At 37.7% G+C, this 25,536-nt stretch overlaps 3 protein-coding genes across 4 annotated transcripts in view; 1 reads left to right on the forward strand and 2 right to left on the reverse strand.

Moving 5' to 3' along the window:
- Positions 1-523: 523 nt before the first annotated feature.
- Positions 524-9,486, reverse strand: LOC122410681 (uncharacterized). The gene is made up of 10 exons (XM_043419071.1): positions 9,172-9,486; positions 8,506-9,049; positions 8,326-8,425; positions 8,029-8,127; positions 7,728-7,883; positions 7,221-7,272; positions 1,496-2,039; positions 1,326-1,425; positions 942-1,040; positions 524-786 (listed from the first exon to the last, which is right to left on the reverse strand). Exons 1-10 carry the CDS (start codon positions 9,419-9,421, stop codon positions 622-624), a joined length of 2,109 nt encoding a protein of 702 aa, XP_043275006.1. The 5' UTR covers positions 9,422-9,486; the 3' UTR covers positions 524-621.
- A 794-nt stretch (positions 9,487-10,280) lies between these two features.
- LOC122406240 (odorant receptor Or2-like) lies at positions 10,281-12,465 on the reverse strand. The gene is made up of 6 exons (XM_043411594.1): positions 12,216-12,465; positions 11,488-12,031; positions 11,308-11,407; positions 10,755-10,853; positions 10,484-10,639; positions 10,281-10,402 (listed from the first exon to the last, which is right to left on the reverse strand). Exons 1-6 carry the CDS (start codon positions 12,463-12,465, stop codon positions 10,349-10,351), a joined length of 1,203 nt encoding a protein of 400 aa, XP_043267529.1. The 3' UTR covers positions 10,281-10,348.
- A 1,440-nt stretch (positions 12,466-13,905) lies between these two features.
- Positions 13,906-25,536, forward strand: part of Mgat2 (alpha-1,6-mannosyl-glycoprotein 2-beta-N-acetylglucosaminyltransferase) — a 42,750-nt gene continuing 31,119 nt past the window's right edge. The window contains exon 1 of one of the 2 annotated variants that reach the window (XM_043411534.1): positions 13,906-14,245. The gene's annotated coding sequence lies outside the window, so the exon portion shown is untranslated. The remainder of the gene's footprint in view (positions 14,246-25,536) is intronic. The other variant, XM_043411570.1, reaches the window with a different exon arrangement.

A 25,536-nucleotide genomic window follows, 5' to 3' on the forward strand; every position in this document is an offset into this window, starting at 1 on the left:
TCTTTGTTCATTTGCGATTAAGGGATCCAGTAGCTGTCGCTACTTAAAAACTTCTGTCACAATTGGTACACATAATTATAAAAGAAAAAAAATACAACTCCTTATTTATATAAACACTGCAGCATCTTGATAATCTGCAGTGACATTTTGTCTTCGGTAAGTTTTCACATATTTGCATTAACAAAAATTTTCAGGAAATTGCCAAGTCAAAACAGACCCGGGAGGCTTTCATTCCGAGCACCATCTAGCAGCGGCGCTGTTTGTGCCGTGGGTAACCAGGCGCATGCACAATTGATACGCTACCATGTCGACATCGACTACGTTCATTGGTATCTTTCGTATCACCCTAAAGTTACATCCACGTAAGACCTTTTACCATCGCATGGGTGATGAGAAAGTTTTCACACGACATTCTCGATGGAAAGGTTTATTGGTACCAATATTTACTCATGGAGTTTGAAGATACATCGACACTATCATTTGGAATCATTCCATCACCTGTCGTAGAAGAGCAAACATCGAGAACGCTGATTTCAGAAGCTGAAGAGGTGAACAAAGAACAGAATAATATAACTAAACGTAGAACGAATGGAACAATATGATTATTCAATGAGGGGTTTGTCAACGTACCCATCCGAATGTCTCCAATGAAATGACGACCATTTTGTTCGCCGTTATGACTAAAGGTTTCTGTGATTTTTCTATTATAATATAAATGAGTTTGCCTTCTTGTCTCGTCCATTCGTACCAATCGAGATTGTACGCTGCATGTGAGATTTTGAAACTCTATCATAAAACAAATAAAGACATACGCTACAATTCAATGCACATTGAACGAGATTCAATCAGATTTAATCTGAAAGCTCATTTTAACGCTTGAGTATGTGCCCGCCTCGGCGTTTACTCGAAAGCATTCTTTTCATCTGCTTATTTATTCTTACCTCGTCTCGAAGCGAGTCTGGTGGCCAACACAATATGAACATTTGAACTACTAATCCCGACATGCAAAATGCCATTTTTGGAAGGTCTTTTTTGGCCACCTACAGAACCGAGTCAGGATTATTTGTAACTTTTTGTTTTTTGTGTGCTGCTAGTGCATTGTGTAAGATAGAAAAATCAATGCAGTTCAGAAACCAGAAGAGAAGCAGATGTTAAATATTATAATTATCCCTAACGGCCATTGTTTTCGAATCACACAAACCGTCGATTATAATTTCATTCTTATATTCACGAAAACCTGTCAGTATATATAAGTAACACTTGACATGCCGGAGTCAAATACTTTTCAAATATTCTTCCATCAAATAAACTGTTCAATAACGTACGACTTGACTGAGGAAACAGTAACCACCAGTGGTTACGAGAGCTGTAAATATCTCTGCAAAGATGATAGATTGAAAAGTTTCTTCGACGTCTTTAGAATATCTATAGAAAAAGGCTTCATATAAAAAAAAAAGGATTATCCATTCGAAAGCAGAAATTCGTAGGTACTCACTGCAAAATTTCAGAGTGATACACGATACCGCTAACGACATGTTGGAAAAATTTATTTCTCATTACATTCCAAGTACTATTGTTCCTCGTCAAAGGTTTTTCAAACATTGTTTTTTCGGTTACGCTCTCAAAATTTTTTTGGCATAGTCTCATATGAATGCCAGCATGCATAACGTAAAAGAGCGGTGCAGTGTTGATGGCAGCAATTCCTATAATGGCGCTCAAAGTTGCCGGCACTTGAAGAGCATACCAGATATAAAATTTCATCACGTTATCGTGAAATATTCCAGTTGACCATGGCAGACTTTTACTTATCAAAACTGTACCGTTAGCGGCTACTACGAAACTCGTAAATAACGGTGCGGTTAAAAAGCACATTACTATGCCGAAGGCGCAACTTAAATAAATGTACATAACTTGTAATTTTTGCTCGGCGTATTCTTCAACGATTGCCAAATCTCTTTCACACTCAACGTGCCTCCACAACCTCTCACAACTTTTCAATAACGCGTAATGCTTCTTGCGTTTTGGAAACAATATAAAAACTGAAATTCAATCGATAATTCATGACAATCGCACAATCAAAAAAAAATACTCTTATTCAAAATATTTTTGTTCATAACACATATTTCAGGGCTTTATTCACCAGGAACTTTATTAGAAAAACTGTGTAAAAATGTAAAAAGCCGAGGAAAAGACGTGGTACCCAGTTCACAATTCGGTGGAAATTTTTTTTTTTTAAATATATTCAGTTCTCTATACCGCGTATATGAAGAATTATTATACTATAACTGCACTGATAGAATTTTTTTAAAAAATATTAGAAAGAATAGAAATATGGGAAAATGTGTTGCCTTTTATCATGCAAATGACGAAAACATGCGAAGTCACCGCTATGTCAAATCTTTCGGACGGATCAATATTTTCCCAATTAAAAATCAAGCCATAAAAACTTGGTCCGGCTAAAAAGGATAAAGATCCAAGTGTTACGAAAACGAAGAACAAATTCGCAAAATCATTCTGCAATTTAATCGGTAAGACGCCGCAGACGTTCAACATAAACATATTGAGGTACGAATAATCCTTGAAACTTCGTCGCTTCATTATGAGTCTTTTGTTCAGCTTTATTCGCGCGAAGAACTCGGTACCTTTGAAATTTTAGTATGGAATATCATGCAAGGGTGATATTTTTTTCACTTCTCACTAGGAAGGGATAATTTCTTGTCTCGCGCTGTGCATAAGATTTTATTATTCAGTGAAGCATCCATAAGGTCATAAAAAATTCTCTGAACCAAGGCCTTGAACCACGGAAGTGAACATAAGTTAATGGATGTTTTTCTGACGATGGTTGGGAGATGAAAAATTATTCATTGCTAAATCATGTGTCGTCTAGTCACACGTAATTCCCTCATGAAACATCAAGTGCACGTAAAGTACGTCTAACATTGTTAAGGAGACGTTTGATCCGCGAGGGCATTCGGTGAAAGTTAATAAAATTGTATATTCTTTGAAATATCTTCAATAAAAGAACACGATCCAGCAAAATTTCATTGAATAAGAATTTTCAAGGCTACCCCTTTCATCCGCAATTTTCAATACAAATTTTCGCCATCAAAAATATGGTACAGAAATATCACTTTGGCTCGATTCGATATTGAATTCTAATATTTTTAAGTTATGAGTTATCAGACTCACAATAATCACCTTTAAGAACATGGGTCAATATATCGCAATCGTGAGTGCGAGAAACATAGCTGCAAATTTCGAAAGTGAAATTTTCCACACCGTTCGGACGATCAAAATAGTAAAAATGCCAGCCCATTTTTGCCATCGCCCTGCGTGGACTGACAGAGCTTTTTTCCATCGATCAAACTGTGTCAAAGAATTTCGATTTCAAAAATTCAAGTGAGATTAGATCCATACTTTTAATTGACGTGTATTCGAAAGGAATTAAAGTTGTAGAATTACGGTATGTAACAGTAGATAAGTACAATAAACAGTCTTCAAAAATAGTAATTATTGCCGAGTAGATATTCAACTCTCTGTGGAAAAGCAAGAAAATAAAAATTTCGAAGGCTTCATCAAATTTGATATTATTTTGATTAAAATTTTTATTTTGTTGGAGTTTCAGGAACAAAAAATATCCCGTGTTCCCATTACTGTAACGTGATTTTCAGTTTTGATTTTTTTTGTGCGTTAATTTCTCATCAATCGTTTCACAATTAGCGAATAAGAACTTACCACTATACCAAAAAGGTAATAAATAAATAAAATTGAATAAACCAGATATAATAAATAAAGAGCATTTCTTGTGCGCGGAAGAAAGCATATCAAATATTGTAACGACGTTGTGCTTTGCTCGAATTTCAGGAACATTTAACACAAGTCAATATTTTTTTTACCGCTCCTTATAAAATAACAATTTTTTAGTCTACTTCGTCGATGGCGCAAATAGAAATATTCACTGAGAAATAACGTCTGTTAAGGGCAGTACTTGGCTGGGTTACCATATAACAACGCTAAAGTTCGCACTAATTTAGTGTATTATAAAATAGGGAAAAAAATTCAATGAAGATGATTAAAAATAAGAAAATGGTGTAGTGGGCAATGGTACAAGGGAAGATTTCCGAAGATCCGAGGAACTATGAAAAATTATTACAACTATTTGTTCATTTAAATGAAAAATCACTGTTCGTTTAATGGTATATTTAAATTTTTTTATCACTTTTATTTCTAAAATACAAAGAAAAAACCGTAACAAATGAAAAAAGAGAAAACCAAACTTCACTCAATATTAATCACCACAAACATATCAACATGCGAATGATTGAAAAAATGGAAAAGACACCAGAATTATATAAATTCATAAGTATCAGTGAAATTTTTAAAAATGCCAATATCGAATGCTAACGACAAAAAAGAAACAAGCTTCAAAACTGAGTAGAGCAAAACAGATCGCCCATAAGTAACAAAATGTTGTCTCTGATACGAGCCCAACGTTATATTCTTTATGGGGATGATCGCACGGAGAACACGCTGCAGAGATGTTGAAATTTGGACTGCCCGTCACAAAACACTGAGACTCATTGTTTCCCCTTCCAATCTACCATATTTCAGATTATGCGCAGTCTGAGGGTTAGAAAAAACTCATTACATATGACACGCGAGAAACTTATTCGGTGGTAAAAAAACAATAATGTATATGAACTTTCGGAACTTCCGTGCTTTGTCGTTCAACAGATGAGTCACGAAATCCTTTATAGATTATGCATGACATTATGTTCATCGAAGTTGTTGTATAGGAAAAAATCTGGCATATAGTCAATGAAGTGCTTAGATACATCGGTTATATCCGATAAGAAATACTTGTTATAATTCGTATTCAAACTGCACGGCAAAATATTGATCCTCGAGCCTGAACCAATCGTCGGACACCTTGTATGTAACAGCGACGATACATATTAGTGTAGACGAACCTAGGGATTCGTCACACTGCTATATTTTTAAAATGCTTATTCTAAAATAACAAATGAATGATCGTTACTATTCATTTTTTTATAACAATGTGCAAAAATGATTCCAATGTGGGTGAAAAATATTGAGGGGCGTAGCTCAGAAAATATTTTCGATTGCTGATTGCAATGAGAGGTATTGAGTTGGGTTTGTGATAGCCAAATGTCTTTATTTGGACACAACGTTCCTTGATTGCAATTTTCACGATTTGAGTGAAAGAAACGCCATAAAAAATTATGGGGCTCTTCGTTCGCCGAATCTGCTCCCTCTTCCCTGCTCGCTCAATACAATGACAAAGGCAAGTTTTTGCAATGTGAAACCGTGACACTGATGTACCGATTGTAATAAAAGTTTCAAAACAACTTTTTCCGTGCACAAGGAAATGTTTCTCTCTTGTGAATTACTTATGAATCGAAGGTATAAAGGTAGCGCCTGAAGAAGATCGCTAATATTGCAAGAAGTGGGGAGATCTTTACATATGTTGGAGGGGGGGACCAATGATCAAAGGCGATCTGGAATAGATTTATCTTCACTACATTTGATTGGCTGGTCTGAGCCCTCCCTCCGACAGCACACTGCAGTAAAGAACGCAGTAGGAGTCTCCCTGGTAGTAGGGTTTATCTACTTCTGTGATTTTTGTCTTTCGGGATTGGAGAAATAGTATATTACGACCCTAGGCCCGAAAGTTGGATTTCGGCTTCGCCTCGGCCTTCATATAGCACATGCCAGGGCATCCAACATTTGGGCCGTGGGTTGTATACTATTTTTCTTGATCCCGTAGCCGAAAGTACGTTCAATAATTACTAGCAATTGCGAGGAGGGGGGGGGGGGGGTACCCGCCCGACTTTTGCAGGACCGAGGCGAAGCCGAGGTTTTGCTGGTCGGGGCGGGCATTAAAAACATAAACAAAAAGTAATAAAACACACACAAAATATCACACAATGATACAACAATATTATTAGTACAAATAAATAATTCGTTGATACATGTCTGATTCAAAGTCCCATGATAGTTAACAATTTTTATATATGAATATTTCCCGCTATACTTGACAATTTATATGAATATGTGCTTTCCTATGAACCTGGAATTTGGCAATACAACATTATTCCGGACGACCATATTCATTTTATTAGTTCGGTTGCATTATTTTCTGTTTTCGCATCTGAACGAACAAATGTATGTTATTCGTCCGGGTTCATGGCAGTATAGCGCATAACATGAATGATAAAAGCTACGCTATACGCGCCCGCTTGAAGCAAATAATAATGATACTTGGCAACGAATAAACAAAATCATGGCAACGAATACAGGCTTCACATTCATATATTGAAATGTTAAAGGATCACCGGCCGCAAAAATATCGTCAGAGCGCACTGAAGTTAGCCGAGTTAGCCGGCCACGAAAAATGCTCTTCCCGGCCTGAAATGCGGCCGGAAAGGGCGTACTTTCGGCTAGGGGAGCAAGAAAAATTATATTTTGCGAATAAATGAATATGGACGAAGAACAAAGGAATCGAGGAACGGACTAGGAATGGAGAGAATTGAGGAGCGTCGTGCTACTTCATTAATTTCGATGTTCTTCAGTTTTCTTTAGAACAAGGCCTTATCAGAGGCGACCATCCCAATCACTTTTTGAGCTGATAATCTATACAAGAAATGGTCACCTAATCGAGTTACCAGAATTTTAATTCTTTGGAGTATTCCTATTATAAATTATTGTTCCAAGCAACGTTCAGTTAGTCTGAAAATCTTTCCTCGGTTTGGTAGCTATGAGAAAACGAAAAATTTATTTGTGGTATTCATTACATTATGAACAGGTTGCTAAAAATGAAATTCAACAATTTAATCTCAAATTGCTTATTTATCGATATTAACTGCACCCTGGAAATCTGTTGCATTTGTAGTTGTCGGATTACCACTCAAACTCTTGTTCATATATTAACACATTTTCTGATTATGTGCTTTCCGAAGCTTCTTTTTTATTTCACGAAATGATTCTTGACTAAATCACATTCACTCGGTCGTTGCACTGGTCAAATCAGGAGCTATAACAAAATATTATTGTATATTTTCGACTTTACATGAATGAAAAACGTGCTCGTTGGCTAACTCTATACATAAATACAAAAAAACTGTCAATGCAAGTGTGAAAGTGGTGCTGAGACAATTTTCATTAAAAAAAAATCAAGATAGAACTCAAAACATTCGTACCAGTAGCAAGCATGTTCCAAGTCGATCTCTCAAACTTATCTTTTTGAAGATTCTAAGATTAGTCAAATTCTTAATTTTAATATTATAAAAAGACAATATAAGAGGTGAGATTCGTAACTAATTCGCTGTGATCACCCTAAATGCAAAAATTGACCGTTGGCCACAAAAAATATTAAAGAATCATACTTACTGAGAACAAGATATTTAATTGAATAATTATTATTGCAAGTCCATGCTTTACCCCTCGCCAGAAATGAGATAAGTTTTCATAAAAATGATTTCTTTATAATTTACTTAAAATTTATTTCAAGGAAACGTTCAGCTCCAATAATTTTCTACATCCATCTTGTCATATTTGAAAATATTACAAAACTTTTCGCAACAGAGTAGTCACCGAGAAAGCCGTTTTCATGACCTGTTAAATTTTAATAAGTACAATTTAGTAAAGCATACGGAAAACAAGATCTGAATACAATCGAAATATCCAATGGAATTCGAGTCACGTACAAATGTGAAGGTCAGAAGAGATATGATTGCAAATTGTTTGGCTGTTAATAAAACGGGTCTTTGGGATTTAGCTATTATCATACAGACGAGCTTTCCTTCCTTTTTCGTCCAGTCGTACCACGGAAGATCGTACGCTGCGTCAGCCACCTTCATGCTCTATTATAAAATTTTCGTTCAATGCTTCGTTCTAGCCAATAAATATCAATTGCTAGGAAGCAAAAAGGCATAAGACTCGTAGCCCTATCTTAATGGAATCATATGGTTTACGCCTTTTTCCTCGTTCCATTCAAATTGTTCTTACCTCATCCTGAAGAGCGTCCGGTGGCCAACACAATAAAAGTAATTGAAATGTCACAGCTAACACGCAAGCTGCACTCCTTGGACGTTCCGTTTCTTCTCCCTGCACATCAGAAATAGTCTCCTCATACGTTTTTACATTTTTTCTTATCTTAAGAGAACCAACTAAGTGGCTTTCAAATAAAACGTTTCGAATAATTTATCGCGAATTATTCGTAGACTTCAAAACAACTTTCCGGTCAACTGAGCATGCATCATGAAAAAAATTATTTTCAACGGTGTAATTGGTCAGACAACGTACGAGCAAAGTGCCAAAACTGTAGCCACAAATCGCTACGACTCCTTGCAGGGTTTGAATGAGGATAACAGGTGCGTAAATTTTCTCCAAATCATCCGAATATCTGATTAACGTATTTCATTAATAACTGCGTTCACTCGATGACAATTTGCTCACGAAAAATGTGTACTGGATATTACTCACCGAAGTACTTCCTTATGAAAGGACACACTTTTGACGACATGTCGAAAAAAATTCTGTTTTCTTTTATTCCATTCGATTTCATCAAGCTCTAAATCTTTACCAAGAGTACTGTCTTCGTTTATTCGTTGAAAGAATTCTTGGCATAATCTCATATGAGCGCAAGCATGCAAAACATAAAAAGAAAGTCCAGTGTCGATGGCCACCATGGCTAGTACGCTGTGGCAGGCTGTTGGCACTTGGAAAGCATACCAGATATAAAACTGTTTCACGTTTTCGTGAAACATTCCAGCTGAATAGGGTAACACGATACTTTTGATTACAGTGCCATTTTCATTTAAGACAAAACTTTCAAACAATGGTGTAATCAAACAAGAGGATACTCCGACAAAACAATTTGCGGCGAAACCATAAGAAAGATACAATCCTCGTTTGGCGTAGCCCTCCACAATCACCAAATCTCTCTCAGTTTCTACGTGTCGCCATAACTTTTCGCAGCTTTCTGTCAATCTGTAGAGCTCGTGACGTTTCAGTATCAAAATGCAAGCTGTAAAACACCGTTCTGTCTTCAAAGTGGAATTATCACTCGTTCGCTATTCTAATAATTTTTGTTTATTTATATTTTTCTTTTGTTCCAACTTCCAAGTATGTATGATTAGTAATGTGTGCCTTTTATCGCGGAAACTACGTAGACGTTTTCCTCGCGCACAATAGCTATTATTTCTGGTGGGGTAATATTGTTCCAGCGAAAAATTAATGCCCAGAATCCCGGACCGAACACGAAAATACATGCGAAAATAGTTATGATACTAATCGATAAGGCCAAACAATCGTATCCCAATTTAAAAGGCAATAAACCGGTAAGCTTCAACAAAACCTCATTAAAATGAAAATAATCACGAAAATTCCGTCGTCTCATGGTTAGCTGATGAAGGTGTGGTTCTATAGAGAAAACTTATGAGTGCTGTTAAGATGTTTGCGTTGAAAATCTCACGAATCCGGGAGCACACAATATTCCTAATACTACGTTTCTCGGATTACGAATAACCTGCACATGCGCAGATTTGTTCTTATGTTATTCAACGAAACGCTGTCGAATGCTTAAAAAATTCATCAACAAGAAAAGACTTAGTTTTGAAACTTCATAACAGTTTGTCAGCAGCTCCCATTTCGAATGGTTAAATATTGGATAATTCTTCTTCAATATATTATCTGTTATACGGTCATTGAACCGCTGTTATAACCATCGAATACTATTAGTCACATTACCATACGAGAACAAAGCAGCTTCTGCTCGAACTGACACGTCCTCCTATGTGAAGTTTCGAATCGATCCTAACATGTCAACGACTGAAAATTGTGATATTAAAAATATCTCATAAGTTACCAATCCATAAGCCAGGTCGTATAATTTTCGTTGATTCCTTCGTCGAACTTTCGACCCTTCTGCACGAACATTCGCTCAAAATTTTACACAAAATTGAGCCCCGAGGCACTCGAGAACATTGCATTGAAGTTCTCGAAAATGTATTACCGAAGTTGAAGCGAGTTCTCGACGACTATGCGAGACCAGATGTCAGAATTATTTTCAATTGATCTCCCCAGCTGCAGGTGGAGGTTGAAACTTTTTTGTTCAGTTTGTATTTGACAGTAAAAATGTTCAAACTTCGATATCGTCACTGGATATGTTATTACTCATTCATGTATAAATACCAGATTTTCGAAATTCCATGTTTATTTTCTATAGAATTCTACAAATCGAAATCTCATAGGGATTATAAATAATTGTCGACGATTGTGAAAAACCTTTCAACTTAAAATTTCTTATGCTACACTATACTCGAAATTACTCCAAAATCTGTCGCAGTAGAGTTAGCAACGAAAAGGCACTTTTCATAACCTGTTAACATTAGTCAAAGGTAAAGTTGAATATGAAGAAATTGAATAAAAAACATCACGTCGAAACAGATTGTCAACGTACCCACGTGAACGTTTCAAGTGACATAATTGCCATTTTTCTTGCTGTGATTATGACAGGTCTCTGCGATTTTGCGATAATCATGCAAATCAATTTTCCCTCTTCTCTTGTCCAATCGTACCACGGGAGATTATACGCCGCATCGCCCACCTTGAGACCCTGTCAGCATTAATACTTTTGATGAGTGCAACCAATATTCTGTGCTGTCTATTCGTGAGTTTTGAGTATTAACGGTGGCTAATGTTTTTTGGTATCGACCGATAGCATTGTTCACCTCAGTCTGAAGAATGTCAGGTGGCCAACATATTAAAAGCAGCTCTGCGGTCACTGACAACAAACACGTCATAATTTTCGGACGTTCCGTTTCATCACCCTATGAACATATATCAATTCTTCGGCTTTTCGAACAAAAATTGTCCAATTTAACGAATAAGTCGAGCTTCGCAATTCTCCACTCCAATTTTTTGTTTTTTCATGCAAATATTGTTGAATTCCGAAAACATATGTCAAATTCATGCGAAGAAAGTTATCCATCTGAATACTCGAAAAATCAACGTTCCAATTCTGTTCAATTTTTGACAAACCGAACCCAAAGTTGTTTATACTTCTTTTTAAGAATGTTTTTAACTTTGGAGGCCCTTATACGATGGACCGTGCATACTTTTTCAGTGCTCGTAGGTATTTGTATGCGAGGCCATACATATTTAAGAAACCATTTCATCAGATCTAATTTACATTGTTTTTTCTTTGTTTCATAAATGTCACGTTGATTAGAATTTTTGGTGCTACATAAATGTTTGAATGTCGTAAATTATGTGATGACCTACGACTAAGATACCGAAACAGTATCCGCAAATCGCTGCTAGACTTGCTAGTATTTGAGCAAGGATGACTGTTTGAAAAATGTCTTCCACATCTTTAGTGTATCTGTTCGACAACAAATGGAAAGTTGTTCATTCCAAATATAAATCTTTCGTCCAGAATAATGCACTCCGAATATGACTTACTGTAAAATTTCCGAATGATAGACCACACCTTTGACTACAAGTTGACAAAATTTAGTTCTTTTCGTGTTCCAATCGTCTTCACCATCGGTCAAAGTTTCGTCAAGTCTAATACTATCGGCTATCCTCTCAAATACATTTTGGCACAATTGCATGTGAGCACAGGCTTGCAAAACATAGAAAGGTATCGCTGTATCAAGGGCAATAATTGCGATGACACTGTCACAAGTCGTTGGAACTTGGAGTGCATGCCATATGTGGAATTTTTTCACGTCGTCGTGAAATACTCCGGCTGAGATAGGTAACGCTTTGCTTTCCAAAACCGTACCGTTCGCGTCCAAAACAAAATCCGTGAAAAATGGTGTAATGAGATAAAAAAAAGTTCCAATGCTGATGTTTACTGTTAGCATGTACGTCACGTACAGTCCCCGTTTTCCGAACTTGTCGATGATCGCGATATCTTTATCCGACTCGACGTATTTCCAAAGATTCGCACAATTTTCTGTGACGTAGAGAAGCTTTTCACGCTTTGGAAAAAGCACCAGAACTGCAACAAATTTCAAATTAGCGATTATTTCATGGATCGATCGACTGTCATTGAAATAGTATAATAGAAAATCATGAAATTTCTCAGAAATATAAATTAACAATGTATTAATTTTCAATTATTTTTCGGCTGCTTAAAACTATGTTGCCCTGCAATATGACGGTTAAAAAGATTCAATAAGTGCCTTTTATCGCGCAAACAATGAAGGCGCTTCCGTTAAGCAGAACGTCGAACCTATCTGACGGGTTAATATTATTCCAATGAAATATAAGTGAGTAAAAACCCGGAACGAATAAAAAGCATGATGAGCCGAAAGTCGCAAAAGCCAGGAATAAAGTTAGCACATTGTTTTTCGATTTAATGGGCAATAGGCCAGAGGCATTCAATAAAAATTTGTTGAAGTACGAATAATCGTTAAAATTTCGTCGTTTCATCGTGAAATGTTATTATTTTTATCAAGATTAGTTTGAGTATAAAAACGAACACTCCCGAGATTTTAAGTTTGAGTACCTATCATCGGGGGAGGGATTTCCGCAAGTTTCCATGTCCAAGTGGCATTTTCCGCGTATGCGTACTTCCCAGAACATATATTTTATTATTTAGTGTAATACCATAAGACGCATTAAATATTCGCTGAATAAAAGCTTCTAGTCCCGGAAATAATGAAACTTTATCGGTGTTTTTCTCGAACGCTTCAACGGCTGGCAATTCTTCGCAGTAAGTCTTGTCCAGCCATAGAGAAAGCTCTTCTTTTATCTTCTTATACGGAACCTTGGTTAAGGTTGAAGCGCGGCGAACTGATGTAACGTATTCTTCTCAATTGTCCATACGAGGCTTCATTTGTCAAATTTTATTAATTCAATCGTTCTCTTTTATTAGAGTAAAATTGAGTCATTCAAAAGGTAGTTTGAGAGGACTATTTTGGAGTTTCTCCTGCTATATTATTCATTACTTAATGATACAATTAACAAGCAAACTATATGCAAAGTAGGCTTAATTTTGATGATTTTTATAGTGATGTGGTGATTGCACAATGAATTTTCCAACAAAATCTTCGATGCTTCGATAGAGTTAAAAGTAGCACGTCAAAAGTCCTGATGCATGAAGATGTTGATTTATTTAAATTTAATGAATTTATCTCTTTTCATTCAAATTTTTTGTTGTGTTTTTGTGTTGAATTTTTCGACTTCCTTGAAAATCATGTTCACACTCGAGAGTCAAATTGATCACTCGGTTCGATGCACGTCTCACTGAAGAGTTGAAAGTCCAACGACAGTGTCCAACATCGAACAAGTTTGATAACTGAGCGTTACGTCAGTCGATACAGTAGCAAACGACGGTCGGTGAGGACGCATCAATTACTTTTTTGTCAATGGGAGCCACGGAATAAACAGCATTCAAGCACTCGAGAATGCATAACTGAAAATTTTCAGTAGGTAATAAGGAGGGTTCCGCAAAACCTATCCCATGAGTTGCATGAAATGCTATTCCCGTTTGTCAACAACAACGTTTTTCTCATCGATTACGAAAGTGGGAATAAGTGAACCTAGATATGCTGTATTTCGTTAGGAGATTTCGCTGTGGAGCCAAACGATGGCGGTAGCAAACGTTCCCTTTCCGAGGGTGGAGTCGCACAGGGGTGACTTTGGAGTACCCCGAGCGAATTCGTATATATGTATACATGCCATATATAAATATACGACTAGGTAGGACGAAAAAAGGTACAAACTTTATGCCATAACACGTAAAATGTCGGGAGTAACGCCCTTCTGTACATCAGCTATTGACATATACGTTACATAGGAGTTCCAGGGTGAGTGGACGCGTTTCTCGTAGGCAGCACACGCCGTTCGATGCGGCAGAGGGATTGCGCTTCACGCTGCGTGGCGATGAAGTTCGTCCCTTGTCCGCACACGATCTGAAAAGCTCGACCGATATTTCACGCTGTTATTTCGTCCATCTGCTTTCCTTTTAATTCATTTTTCGTTTTTCTTTTTTTCCTTGTGTTTATTGATTTCCAGTGCTTTCCTTTTCTTTCGTTTGTTTTTTCGTTTTTTTCGTCACCGAGTCGTTGTCGACCCGGAAGTATCGTGTGACAGATGCAGAATCGTGGCGGCGACGTGTATTGCGGGTGAACACCGCAACGTTCGTGTTTTTTCGGAATCTCGTGGGCCAAATGTGATGCGATGTTTCTCCTGAAAAACCCACCAGCGGGTGAGCACTTTTTACCTGTGTATACGCGCATGCATACAAGAGTGAATGAACGCAATTATCATATTTCTTAGGAACGTAAATCAAGTGTCACCAATGTTTTAGAAACTCATGAAATGAAAAAGTGAACATTTCGAGCGATCGATATCTAAACGCACGAAACAGAGCTACGTGTTCTCTTTGCTAGCTTTTCGATTTTTTTTTCTATAAGACGTAGACTTGAGTCTTCCGGATATTTATTTTTTTACTTATGATTTTCTGGTTCAGGCAAATGATACAGAGTTGCACCTGAACGTGGAAAAAGAGCACAGCAGAGATATTCCGTTGTATAAAGATGAAATGAAAATAGTCTTTTAGTCATAACGTCTGTTGACAGATGAGTAAGTTTTGAGCTTCCAAAAAAACACATATTTTTACGAGAACACAGTATAAATGGTAAACCCGAGGCTCAGTGTAATCACCTAATGCCGGATTTTGCGTTCCGACGTGTCTTTGTGTGCAAACATAAGACGAGCCATCTCATTTTAATAACATGAGAAACCTCATACTCTAAATGCACCTTCCTTGCGAGAGCACGGTACGAAGATCAGCATAATTAATGTCTACATGACATCAAATTTCTCGTCACATAGTTTTCGCAAAACATTGATAAATCTGTGTGAATTATAAACTGCCATTAGTAACTCAATGTTTTCAGATTGTCGGGAATTCATTAAAAAATTTTCATAACTAAGAAAATCCAGAAATTCATTTCATTCGAATGATACTCGAATGAAATTCTTCGCATTCGACGATTCGTACGCGTGAGTATTCCTAGCGCATTTCCGTAATGTCGTGATTATCCATTTTCATTTACGAAGATAAATGGAATATTTCATTTACTTTAAATCTCTATGATATTCCAATCATTCATATCCCCAACATGAATCACTTTTACCTCATGAACGTTGTCGTATTAATGGAATATCTAATAATTTGAGTCAATCATTGTTAAATCCACGATGGAATGAACAGTTCAGATCGATGAGAAGAACAGAGCTTGAAAAACCAGCATCTCCATGAAACATCCAGTATGTTATAGCTACCACATGAAGTGCATATTATCAACTATGCATCATATCCCTACACGGTTAGATGCGAAAAAGATCACGTCGGTTGCAAGATTCCTCGCCACACACCGGTTCAACATTTATTTCACGCAATTATCCATCATTATGAAATCGTAGGGAGGGAGATGGAGAGTGCGTGTATGAGGAAGGGAGCTAGGGATACATCGCGTGAAGGGTTCACTAAACGGGTTTCCCTCGTTTTTCCTTCCTTGTGTTTCTTTCGTTTTTCCTTTTTGTCACGTAGACTTTTCCCTCTAGTCAACAAAACGGACTGGGAGCGTGCGTTTTCTTGTCGTTCCTCCTACTTAACAACTGAATATATATATATATACAGCTTGAAAAAAAAAAAAATTAACTCAGGAAACATTTGCGTGTCGTATGTGAGATAGCTAAGAAAATTGAGACCTAATTATCTTGCTACTTTTACTCCATTACAGAAAGCTTCGAATGAACACTTTTTTAACGCAACGTTAAAAACGTAATCACTACGATTCCCGATGAAATAATCCCGGCGAATTATCTTCATGAAACTTTATTCTCTTACTTCACATTACAGATTTTCATTCAACAAATAATTTTCTAAAGAAAATAGTTGAGAACTCATAAAATTCTTAAAATTTTAGGTGTTTATTTTTTTCGAAAAATTAGAAACTTTGCAATAGGGAAAGAGAGTAATCCAATGACATCGAAATCAGACTTGATCGATGTGTGGGTGAGTTCATTTAAAAAAACGTCTCCTCCGCGTGCATTTATGAAGGCAAAAATGAGTGACTTTAAACGCTGCTCGAATGATTAAGAAAAAAGTAAAAAAATTGAAGGAATTAACTTCAACGAAATTCAGGATCAAATAGAAAACAGTAAAATAAACGCAAATGAAGAAAGTGACAAAGCGGGGCGATAGAGATTCGACGACGAGCCAACAAGATCGATCGACCGCTATACATTGACATATTATAGTCGTACGATTCCATGGCTCAATGCATTCGAATCGCACCGCTCTTTTCTGCACCCAGTAGGAACTCCCATTGCATATGAAATACACATATTTTCGATGTCGAGAAATGGGTAACATTCAATACTGTCTACCACATAACGAGATAAAATGTCGTGAGCGAATAATAATTGATTTTATTTACCGTGAGATTTGAGAAACCTTGTTATGAAAATACCCTTTGATAGACTGTATTGCTAACCTAATTCAGCCGAATTTGGCGCCATGCCTTGGAATGTTTCTCAGTTGGAATGTATACTTTAAAAAGATTCCTTCCATCCAGAAATTTCTTTATTGTCAATCTGTGAAATAATTTTGGCAGTCTCATGAAACCGTTTACTCCGACGTGGTTTAAGTTGAGTTGAATTTTTTCACACGGTTACAACGTAGAATGAACTGGGTCTAAGCTTGAATTAACGTTGGAGAGAACGAGCATTAATCGTTCGAAAATGCCTGCGCGGACAAAAAAGAAAAAAATCATGAAAAAAGCTCGATCGCTCTAGAAAAATATGCTCCAGCACAATTTCAGCTGAAATGTTGGTACGTTTTTTTTCTTTTTCTGTTTAATTTAAGGCGATGGGGCTGAGTTTGAAATATCCCCAAGAGCCTGGAGGGTACATTGCTCAATCCTGTCCTGCACCCACTCCTGCTTGCCTCGCGTTTTCTGTGATAAATACACCGATGCCTTTTCCCTTGTCGTTTCGTTCTTCCTCTCTTTCTTTTCTATCTCAGTTACAATTCGCTGACGTCGGTTATTCATCTCGTTCCTTGCGTTCTTTTAGCAACGTGAATACCTATATCCGGAGGCTTTGAAAAAGCCTGTATACGGTGCTGCAGTCAGCCGTTTTTTCGTATCGTGTGTATACGCATTTAATCCTTACTATGCGTTTTTCACGAGTATGAAAGCATCAAATCAGTGTGCATTGTGTCGAAGTTCCATAGTTTTACGAAATTATTCCCACACTTCGGAATTGCTTGCTCCCCCATAATTGCGAATTAAACGACCAATGAAAAATTGCCATAAGCGTGTTTAGCGTACCATTCCGCTTTCCAGGTGATTCTTTACCCCAGAATCTGCGTTTCTGTGGAAACTATAATTCTACAATTTGAAACGATTTTTTTTACCAGATATTTCGAATGAAAGCTGCGAACGAATATTTTTTTATCGTTTATTTTTTCCACGGACTGATGATAATCTATGAAGCCATATTTGAAGCTTTCTGAGAATGATTTTCAATTTACATTCTTGAAATCATGTTTTAGATGAGTTTCTTACACGAATTAATGATCTAAAGAAGGAATGAATTATGTTCAAAACGAATTAGCCCCTAATAATGGTATGTGCTGTCTTGAGTTTGATGAACTACGCGCGCATATCCGCATAGTCTGTGAGAATTCTAACGCAATAACGGCTCATGCGCCGCTACAGGGAGTCATTTTTTATTTCCCATTTTTTTCCTGTATCTTTCCTCTTCATATGTTTCGAATCTGAGATTAGGTACGCATACAGCGGATAATTTACCGTCACGAAAGCGGAAAATAAATGAATATGCGTGTCACCTTTTTTTCAGAATATTTTCTTACATGCGCGTTACGATTCGAGCATTGCTTTAGTAGTTCATTGAATATCAACATTTTTTCACATGTTATGTCTCAGATAATTTCTATTTGCAAAGCATGCTTACTTTTTTTCAAAATGTTCAGCTATGAAACATCTCTTTTCCTTTGTATTGATCAATATTTAAAATGCAGCCATGTATGATCACTTCCGCAGAGTATTTTGATATTCCATCTCATTTCAAAAACTTTACTCAGAGTCAGAAAGGCCATATAAACAGCTCGGGATAAATTCACCGGTACAAACTGTCCTCAAAATTTTCTCTGCTTTATTCCGCATACACTGTCATTATCGTAGATATTCCGATGGATATGTCCGTCCAGAAGGGAGATTTACCCTGTGGCTTGCTACTTTCCATTGAGCCCATGTCACTTTTTGTATGGGACATGTATATGGATCAGCATCTGGAGTTGCGGTTCATTCGTGAATAGCAAGCTCGCTGGAGCTTCAAAGAGATGTTCGCGTATTTCACACCAACGTGTACTTTCATGAGTATGTGTTTTCCCATATGCACTTTGATAAAGGCGAAAGGATCTGTGCTCGTTTTCGAAATTTCTTCTTTTAGACTTTTCATTGTCCAAATGTAATGGAGATGCACATAAATGCACTGCATCAGATGTGATATAAATTTTTGGCTTTTAGCTGCCAATAGCGTTTAAATACCATTGAATTATTGGATTTAAGTAAAACTATTGTAATGATGCTTATTACCCAGATTAGTTTTATCCTTTGACCACGTTTTTCTCCAAACATTTACGTTGTTTTCTTTATTCATATCCCTTGCATACAATTCACGGCGCAATAATGTCTCGATTATTGAAAATAACCGTAAAAGCTCGTCTCAAGTATAATAACAGTATAAACGAAAGTGTGTGATGCAATGTATATGTACGCGTCACTTTCCAGCACAGACTATGAGACGACGTCGGGTTTGCGTATTGTTTACGGTAGTTGCGCGCACCTGCCCAGCTGGCACACTCATCGGTGCATAGAATTCTGTTCATTCTTTTTTTTCCTTTTCTTATTTCTTTTTCTCTTCATCTCTTCTTTTGTTTCTTTCTCCACGCTTTTAAAACGACGTTGCCCCATTGCGTTCAGCATCTTTGTTTTCGAGCCTCGACTCTTTTTTATCTCATTATATATTTTAGATTAAATTTAATGCGCGAATTTAACTCTGTTTTTTCAAGTTGAATCTTTCGTTTTATAACTTCTCAAGTATTCTGGTTTTGTTTCAGATAATCTCAGAATCGAAGCTCATTTGTACAAATTTATTCTATTCTTTCATTCATTTTTTTACTCCTACGCTAACGATTACTTTTTCAGACTTAGTCGCAGCTTCGTTAACACCCGTGTGTTCCGACTTTCATGAACCCCCGACAAACGTCTTCAAATGGGTTCGGAATCTCGTTGTTTTAAAATTTCTCTTTTTTTCGAATAGCCGAACGCTCCCACCCAATTATTTGAGTCTGGCTTTTGGAAGTGTTTCTTCCAAACTTTCTCCATATCTCGGCTTCAACCTTCTGTTTTTCACACTGATCATTCGAATAATATCTCTTCCGGTAACAAGGTTGGCTCATTTCCTATTCCTTCTCGTGGATCCTTGTATAATACGCTGGCTGAGAGGCGCACTTTCTCAAAATTTGATAAATGGTCAAAGTTCTATTCGCCGTAGTCCACCGAACACTACCGGACTAAACACGATCCTCCGCCGACTCTATCACTTCTTTTGATCCGATTCCCGGCCAGTAATCTCCCCAAGTTGGAAAAACAAAATAAAAATAAAATCTTTTGAAGAGCCGCTACGAGGAAAAGGAAGAAAAAAGCTCAAAGCGGAATGAACTATTCTCTTCCTCACGTAACTATATACGTACGTGCTTGAAAGTGCCCCACATACTTTAAGCATAGCGCGCACCGATACAACATTCCCGAACTCCCGGGGCGAAACCACCCATTTTCAAACGCCGGAGCATACACCAGCTCATTCCACGCTTACCACTTCTCACGAAATACCGGATACAGCAATGCGCTCGTTCTGCCTTGTATATGTTGTATACTCCACGTACATAGATTGATATACGAGGAGATACACGAGCGCTGATGTACACACCGATGATCGTGACAAAAGGACGCAAGTCGAGTAATATTGCGCTGTAATTTGTGCAATTCACGCTCTTTTGATTGACCGCAGCCTGTTAATATGTGTATGTGCACGTGTCTTCGTATTCAGGTATGCGTATACGAGTGCAAACAGGGCGCGAGGAGCTACGACGAGCGTCCCGCGATTGCGGCTTAACGCACTGCCGCATCCGGCGATCTTGCTAATTCCCGCCCGCGGAGCACAGCGCACCGCAAGCCTAGCTCGAATGCTTGTGTCCGGTTCACTTACGTGTGAATGTGTATATGTACGAACACGCATAATATTTGCTTATACATCTAAAGGCAAAATGCAGATGTACAATTAACCGGCGTTAGCGGGGTTGCATTATCTGTTCAGCTATATATTTATCATCGTCATCTATTTTTTTTCACGAAACTAGATTACAGATGAACGCGATGAGGAGATCATGAATCGAACAATGACTATTACAACACGGAAGGATTCCGCATTACGGCAATCGCCGTTTCGATGGTTGTTGCAAAGTTCGAGACAATTGGTTGGCATTTTAGTACCGTTGTGGAATAGTCGAATCAATTATAATCGACAGGCCTTTTCAGCTGAACCGAATTCACTGGAAATCGATTTGTTTACGTTATAAATTCATCAAATTAGGTTTAAGGATATATTGCACAGGCGATACAATGTTGCCATGCTAAACCATGCTAAAAACATAAAAAAATTCAAAATGATCAGAATTTTATAAAATTTGGTGAACACATTCTTTAGTGCCAAATTTGACAATACAAATTTTTTAAGATTTTTCTTCTGTACAGTTATCCAGTAATTGATCACTAAAGTTCACGTGTATAAGCATAGCGTTTCCATATATATAGGTATACATTCCAGGCATAAGAAATCTGCTTTAATGCGTAATTACTCGATAACTAAAAAGAAGAAAATTTTGAAAAAATTTGTGTTTTCGCACTTGATGTTGAAGAACATTATCACCAAATTTGATCAATTTCTAATTATTTCGACTTTTGTATCATTCACCCTTAATACGACAGTTGTGGAGTGTGGTCTCTGGTGCACATTGAAGAGTGAATGAATACGAAGTTTTTACGGTTTCTATTGTATTGGAAATTGTATTAATCGTCAGTAATTCTAATTCTGATGATGTATCGTTTACAAAACACATTCGCTGACTTGTCATTACTCATACCGGTTTCGTTGTTGAAGAGTAACGTCATTCAATGTTATTTTCTTTGAAGTTTGTAATTATTTAAACGCTTCAACGTCAAGCATTCGTTCTCTGTTTGCTTTTTTCATTCATTTTCTGCGTAATGAAATAACGTGAAAAATTGGCACGCTGAAAATCGCATGGATATAGAGACACTAGGCTTCGGGCTCTCCCATTTCGTTCTAAGTAAGTATTATGGTATGAAATTCGACGAGCCAAGGTGGGGCACAGCCAAAGCGAGCTTCCCTTTCACGCGAATCATTAAAGCCGATTTTCTCTACCGACTTATCGCAGGCTATCATGCGATCAACTTATTTCACTTTCAAAAAATGATTCTTCTGTTGAAGAATGTAGCGTGTTCGTTGAGTTTCTGATTGATGGCGATGGCGATGGTGACACGAACGAAGGACGCTCCGAAATCGAGAATTCATGACTTTCGTCCGTCGAGAACACACGTGACGACTTTAGACTTCCTGCGATCCTATCCCAGCGATTCGACTCCACTTTTTCTTCACTTCATACTTCCGACGTTGCTGGAGAGCTCTCAAATACTGCGTCGCATTTTTCCGAGGCACAAGGTAACTGAAAAATCCCGGCGATATAGTAGAAAACTGTTTTTCCTGTTGGTTATATTCGGCGATCAATGAGCCAGCATCGAGACGAGCACTACTCAGTCAGCTATCCATTTGAGAAATAGCGACAGCGTACCATTGGAACTAGCCAAACTCCCACATCAATCATGCATGAATGTCAGTGAACTATGCCCATTGCGGTAAATTTAATGTTTTATCAAGTAGCATATCTGCAGGTTTAAAATCAACGAATGTTTCGAGCGAACCTCCAGTCGTCGTTTCATCGCGTCGGCGACCAACTTTTCCAACGAGAACCTTGAACTACTGTTAGATGTGCGAAGTCGTAACACTTATTTTCCTCCACACATGTAACTTCGCCTCAACGTACATGTTAAATCCATAAGCACTTGTGAGTTTTATTCGAGCGATCGATTAATGGAATATTGATCGCAGTTCTCGTTGACGACGAGAACGCAAATACACTTGAGGTCGATCGTGTACACTTATAAACTCACAGTAGTACATATTATCCTGGCTGTTGAGAAGTCTACGATCCTTTGCGTGACGTCTGTGAACGACAAAACGTTCAATCACACACCCACGACGAGTGATCAGTAGATTGCGCGGTGAATTGTTAAAAACTATCAATTTATTCCTTAGTAGGGAGGGACTAGAGGATTTATGATAACGTACGTTCACCTTAAATATTAACGAAGAATACGAGAAAATGTATGTCATCGAGTGGCGAATCGCTGATTACAAAATTATATTCGTACGAGGCGAATATTTGAAATGCAAAGAAAATCTAACTGCTTAAATAGCTGAATTCGTCGAAAGGTCGTCAAATGGATATCGTTCAAGAATAAAATTTAAAAAAACATTCTGCTTCCACCGCCGCTATTTATAGAAAAGGAGTTCATCTCCTATCGAACCAGTATCCTCCTTCAAGCTCGACGAGTTCAATTAAACAAAGTCTGAGTAATCGATTGTTTCATTCAATGCAGTCCAAGCAAAGCTAAAACGTTTATATAACTCTCGGAGTATATAAGCAATACGACTGTGTATACATAACTCAGTCAAAGTGGAAAAGTCTAACACCAAAGCTTCCTATTCGCACAAAGACAAATCTTCGGTGTCCGTATTTTCTTTGGTGTATTGTACTCGCGTTACGTCGAGCAAGTAGTCATCATTGCGAGTGGCAAACGACATTACGACGGGAGTCGTAAGAGACCTACATGCAATTGTCGATTCCATTATGTATAGCGTATACAACCATGACCAAATTTTTAACGTTCTCTCCGGCATCGTGAGTCGTCGTCCGCTCAACATTGACCAAGCAAAATAAACTCAACGAGTGTTCACCACTGTACAAGCGCGATTCCTTGATGGGAAAAAATATGTCATTGCTAATGCCTTGGGATCTCATTGGTGCACGACGTGCAAGATAATGCTTAACGCTTACCGAAACAGTCGTTCTGAGAAGTCTCACAAAACAGTGACACTGGGCTCAGATGACGTATCGCATATACAAGAGTTAATAAAGCAATTCGCCATTATAATTGAGCAGCGCAGCGTAAACTCAGCCAAGACCTTGATGGCCAATGTCCCTTTCCCGTACACCCATTACCCTATATTTTTCTTGCTTTGCCAGGTACTCTTTTGAGAGAGCTCTCGATGACCTCCTGCTCGCGGTCAAGAGGTCTTTTGTCTGTCTACCGCGATGCGTTTTGCTTAGCAGAACAGAAAAAATGCAGTCGTACGTACAGCCATTCAGTAGCGGAAGGAAAGAAAATGAGGGGTCACGGAATTAGACCGGAGGAAAAAAGGACTGATGAGTTCACAGCGGCTTCAGGAGAATAAAGGTGCACGCGACTTAGCTGATGTGTGCGCAGTTAAGAATTCTAAAATAAAGACATTGGAGGAAAGTCCGGTGGCCCTTGAAACGAATTTTTGGCAATGGCTGAAGCACGACGTGCCTTTTTGCTCGTCTACGAAATTTTGGATTCGCTCCAAAAATGTGATCTCACGTAGGCGTGAACTCCACTGAGAAAAGTTTCGCATACGACGACGAAGACGGGGTGACATGCGATGTGATATCGACCTGGTACTCCCTCGCCTCAAGGGTCCTAGTGAATTTCAATTCTTGCGAAATAATGAGGTCGAATATTTGCAAATACACTTGAATTCATTCGAACAGATTCCTTTAACGAAAGATTGAAAAACTTAAGAAAAAGTTAGGGGCAGGATAATAAGAGTGAAGCTGCGGATCATGGGCGTTGGTGACGAAGGCGTTTCCTTTGAATAGATTACGAAAGCTGGAAGGATCATATTTTTACAAACCACTGAGAACATATACATCTACTGGCTGTACAGAAGCGGTATACAACGTGTATAGACGCTGCCGCTGGTATCGCGCGAAAGAATGTTAAAAAATGGCTGAAGTTAAGGCGTGACGAGGAGACGGTTAACGGATAGAAGCAAAGGGGATGTAAAAAAAAACAGTAATAAGCTTACACACTTCGTATAAGTATAGTTAGCGTTTACGAAGCTATAAGAGTCTGCTAGTATTACCAAGGACGTATAAGATCGTGAGAATACCATTGTAGAAAACAAAGGGCCGTCGAGATTAAAGGGATAAGGAGAACAGGCTGACTCGACTGGCACTCCTTATGTACATGGAAGACTTTGCACTATATTATACTCCCTCGTTCACCTGCTGTGTTCTATCATGTAGGTGTATACACTGTTAAAAAAAAAAAGAAAAAGAAAAAGTCTCGTTAAGTAAAGTGGAAGTTTTTTCGATCGAAGCTCGTAAAACCATGTATTTTCCAATATTACGAAATACTTTACTTCTTTATTCTCATGGTTACTTATCTTGGAGTACTTTAGCCATTTTCATTGTCATCATTAGCGCGTAAACCGAGATAACAGACTGATAATAGTCCTATTATTTAGATGTTATTTTAAATTTGCGTGTTGCCTGCAAGCACCACGAGTATCATCGTCGTCGTCGTCGTCGTCGTCGTCGTCATAATCTAATGACTCGAATATTTTCTCCAATCAATTCCGTGAGATTGGTCGATCAAGGAAGATCATGCGTTACTTGTGATTGAAAAAAGCAACTGAACTTCTTTGCTTTTTTCATGATCAAAGAAACGATTAAAATTTATTCTCGCAATTATTAAAATTATGGGTAACTTATTTGTTGAGGTTGATAAATTTTTAATATTATGATACCGATTAAAATAGTTTTGTAGTAAAATCGTCAAGCAAAATGTGACAATAGCCATTTTCCATTTATACGCGTATGCGTATTTTTTATTTTTTATATATATATTTTTTTTATTTTATTTTAAACTATATTTTAAACCAGCTGGCTCACGGTGTTGTCAAACCTTCCACCGTTTATGTCGTTATTACTCGTTGATCTCAAATAAGTGTTTTTCTTTTTCCATTCCCAAGTGATTTTCACCGGTAACAAAGCCTTCTCAAGACATCATTGATATCTAAAAACATTTTATTTATTTGTTCTCGTTTTTGGCTCTTCAAAGTTGGGAGGATCCTATTTTATAAAATCCAAATCGTCGCACAGGAAGTGTGCCTGCCCAAAGAGCCTTCGTGCCAAAACCCTTCAAAAAATGATTTTCGTTAATTATTTTCTCGACA

The sequence above is a fragment of the Venturia canescens genome, chromosome 1 (assembly GCF_019457755.1).
Source record: "Venturia canescens isolate UGA chromosome 1, ASM1945775v1, whole genome shotgun sequence".
Taxonomy (NCBI): domain Eukaryota; kingdom Metazoa; phylum Arthropoda; class Insecta; order Hymenoptera; family Ichneumonidae; genus Venturia; species Venturia canescens.

Coding starts and splice junctions, on each gene's coding strand:
- LOC122410681 (XM_043419071.1), bottom strand. CDS start 9,421: ATGAGACGACGGAATTTTCGTGATTATTTTCATTTTAATGAGGTTTTG. Junction 7,884..8,028: donor CGGACGCTCTTCAGGATGAG/GTAAGAACAATT, acceptor ATTTTATAATAG/AGCATGAAGGTGGCTGACGC. Junction 787..941: donor CAGACTCGCTTCGAGACGAG/GTAAGAATAAAT, acceptor GTTTTATGATAG/AGTTTCAAAATCTCACATGC.
- LOC122406240 (XM_043411594.1), bottom strand. CDS start 12,465: ATGAAACGACGAAATTTTAACGATTATTCGTACTTCAACAAATTTTTA. Junction 11,408..11,487: donor TATCATTCGGAAATTTTACA/GTAAGTCATATT, acceptor GTTGTCGAACAG/ATACACTAAAGATGTGGAAG. Junction 10,640..10,754: donor CTGACATTCTTCAGACTGAG/GTGAACAATGCT, acceptor TAATGCTGACAG/GGTCTCAAGGTGGGCGATGC.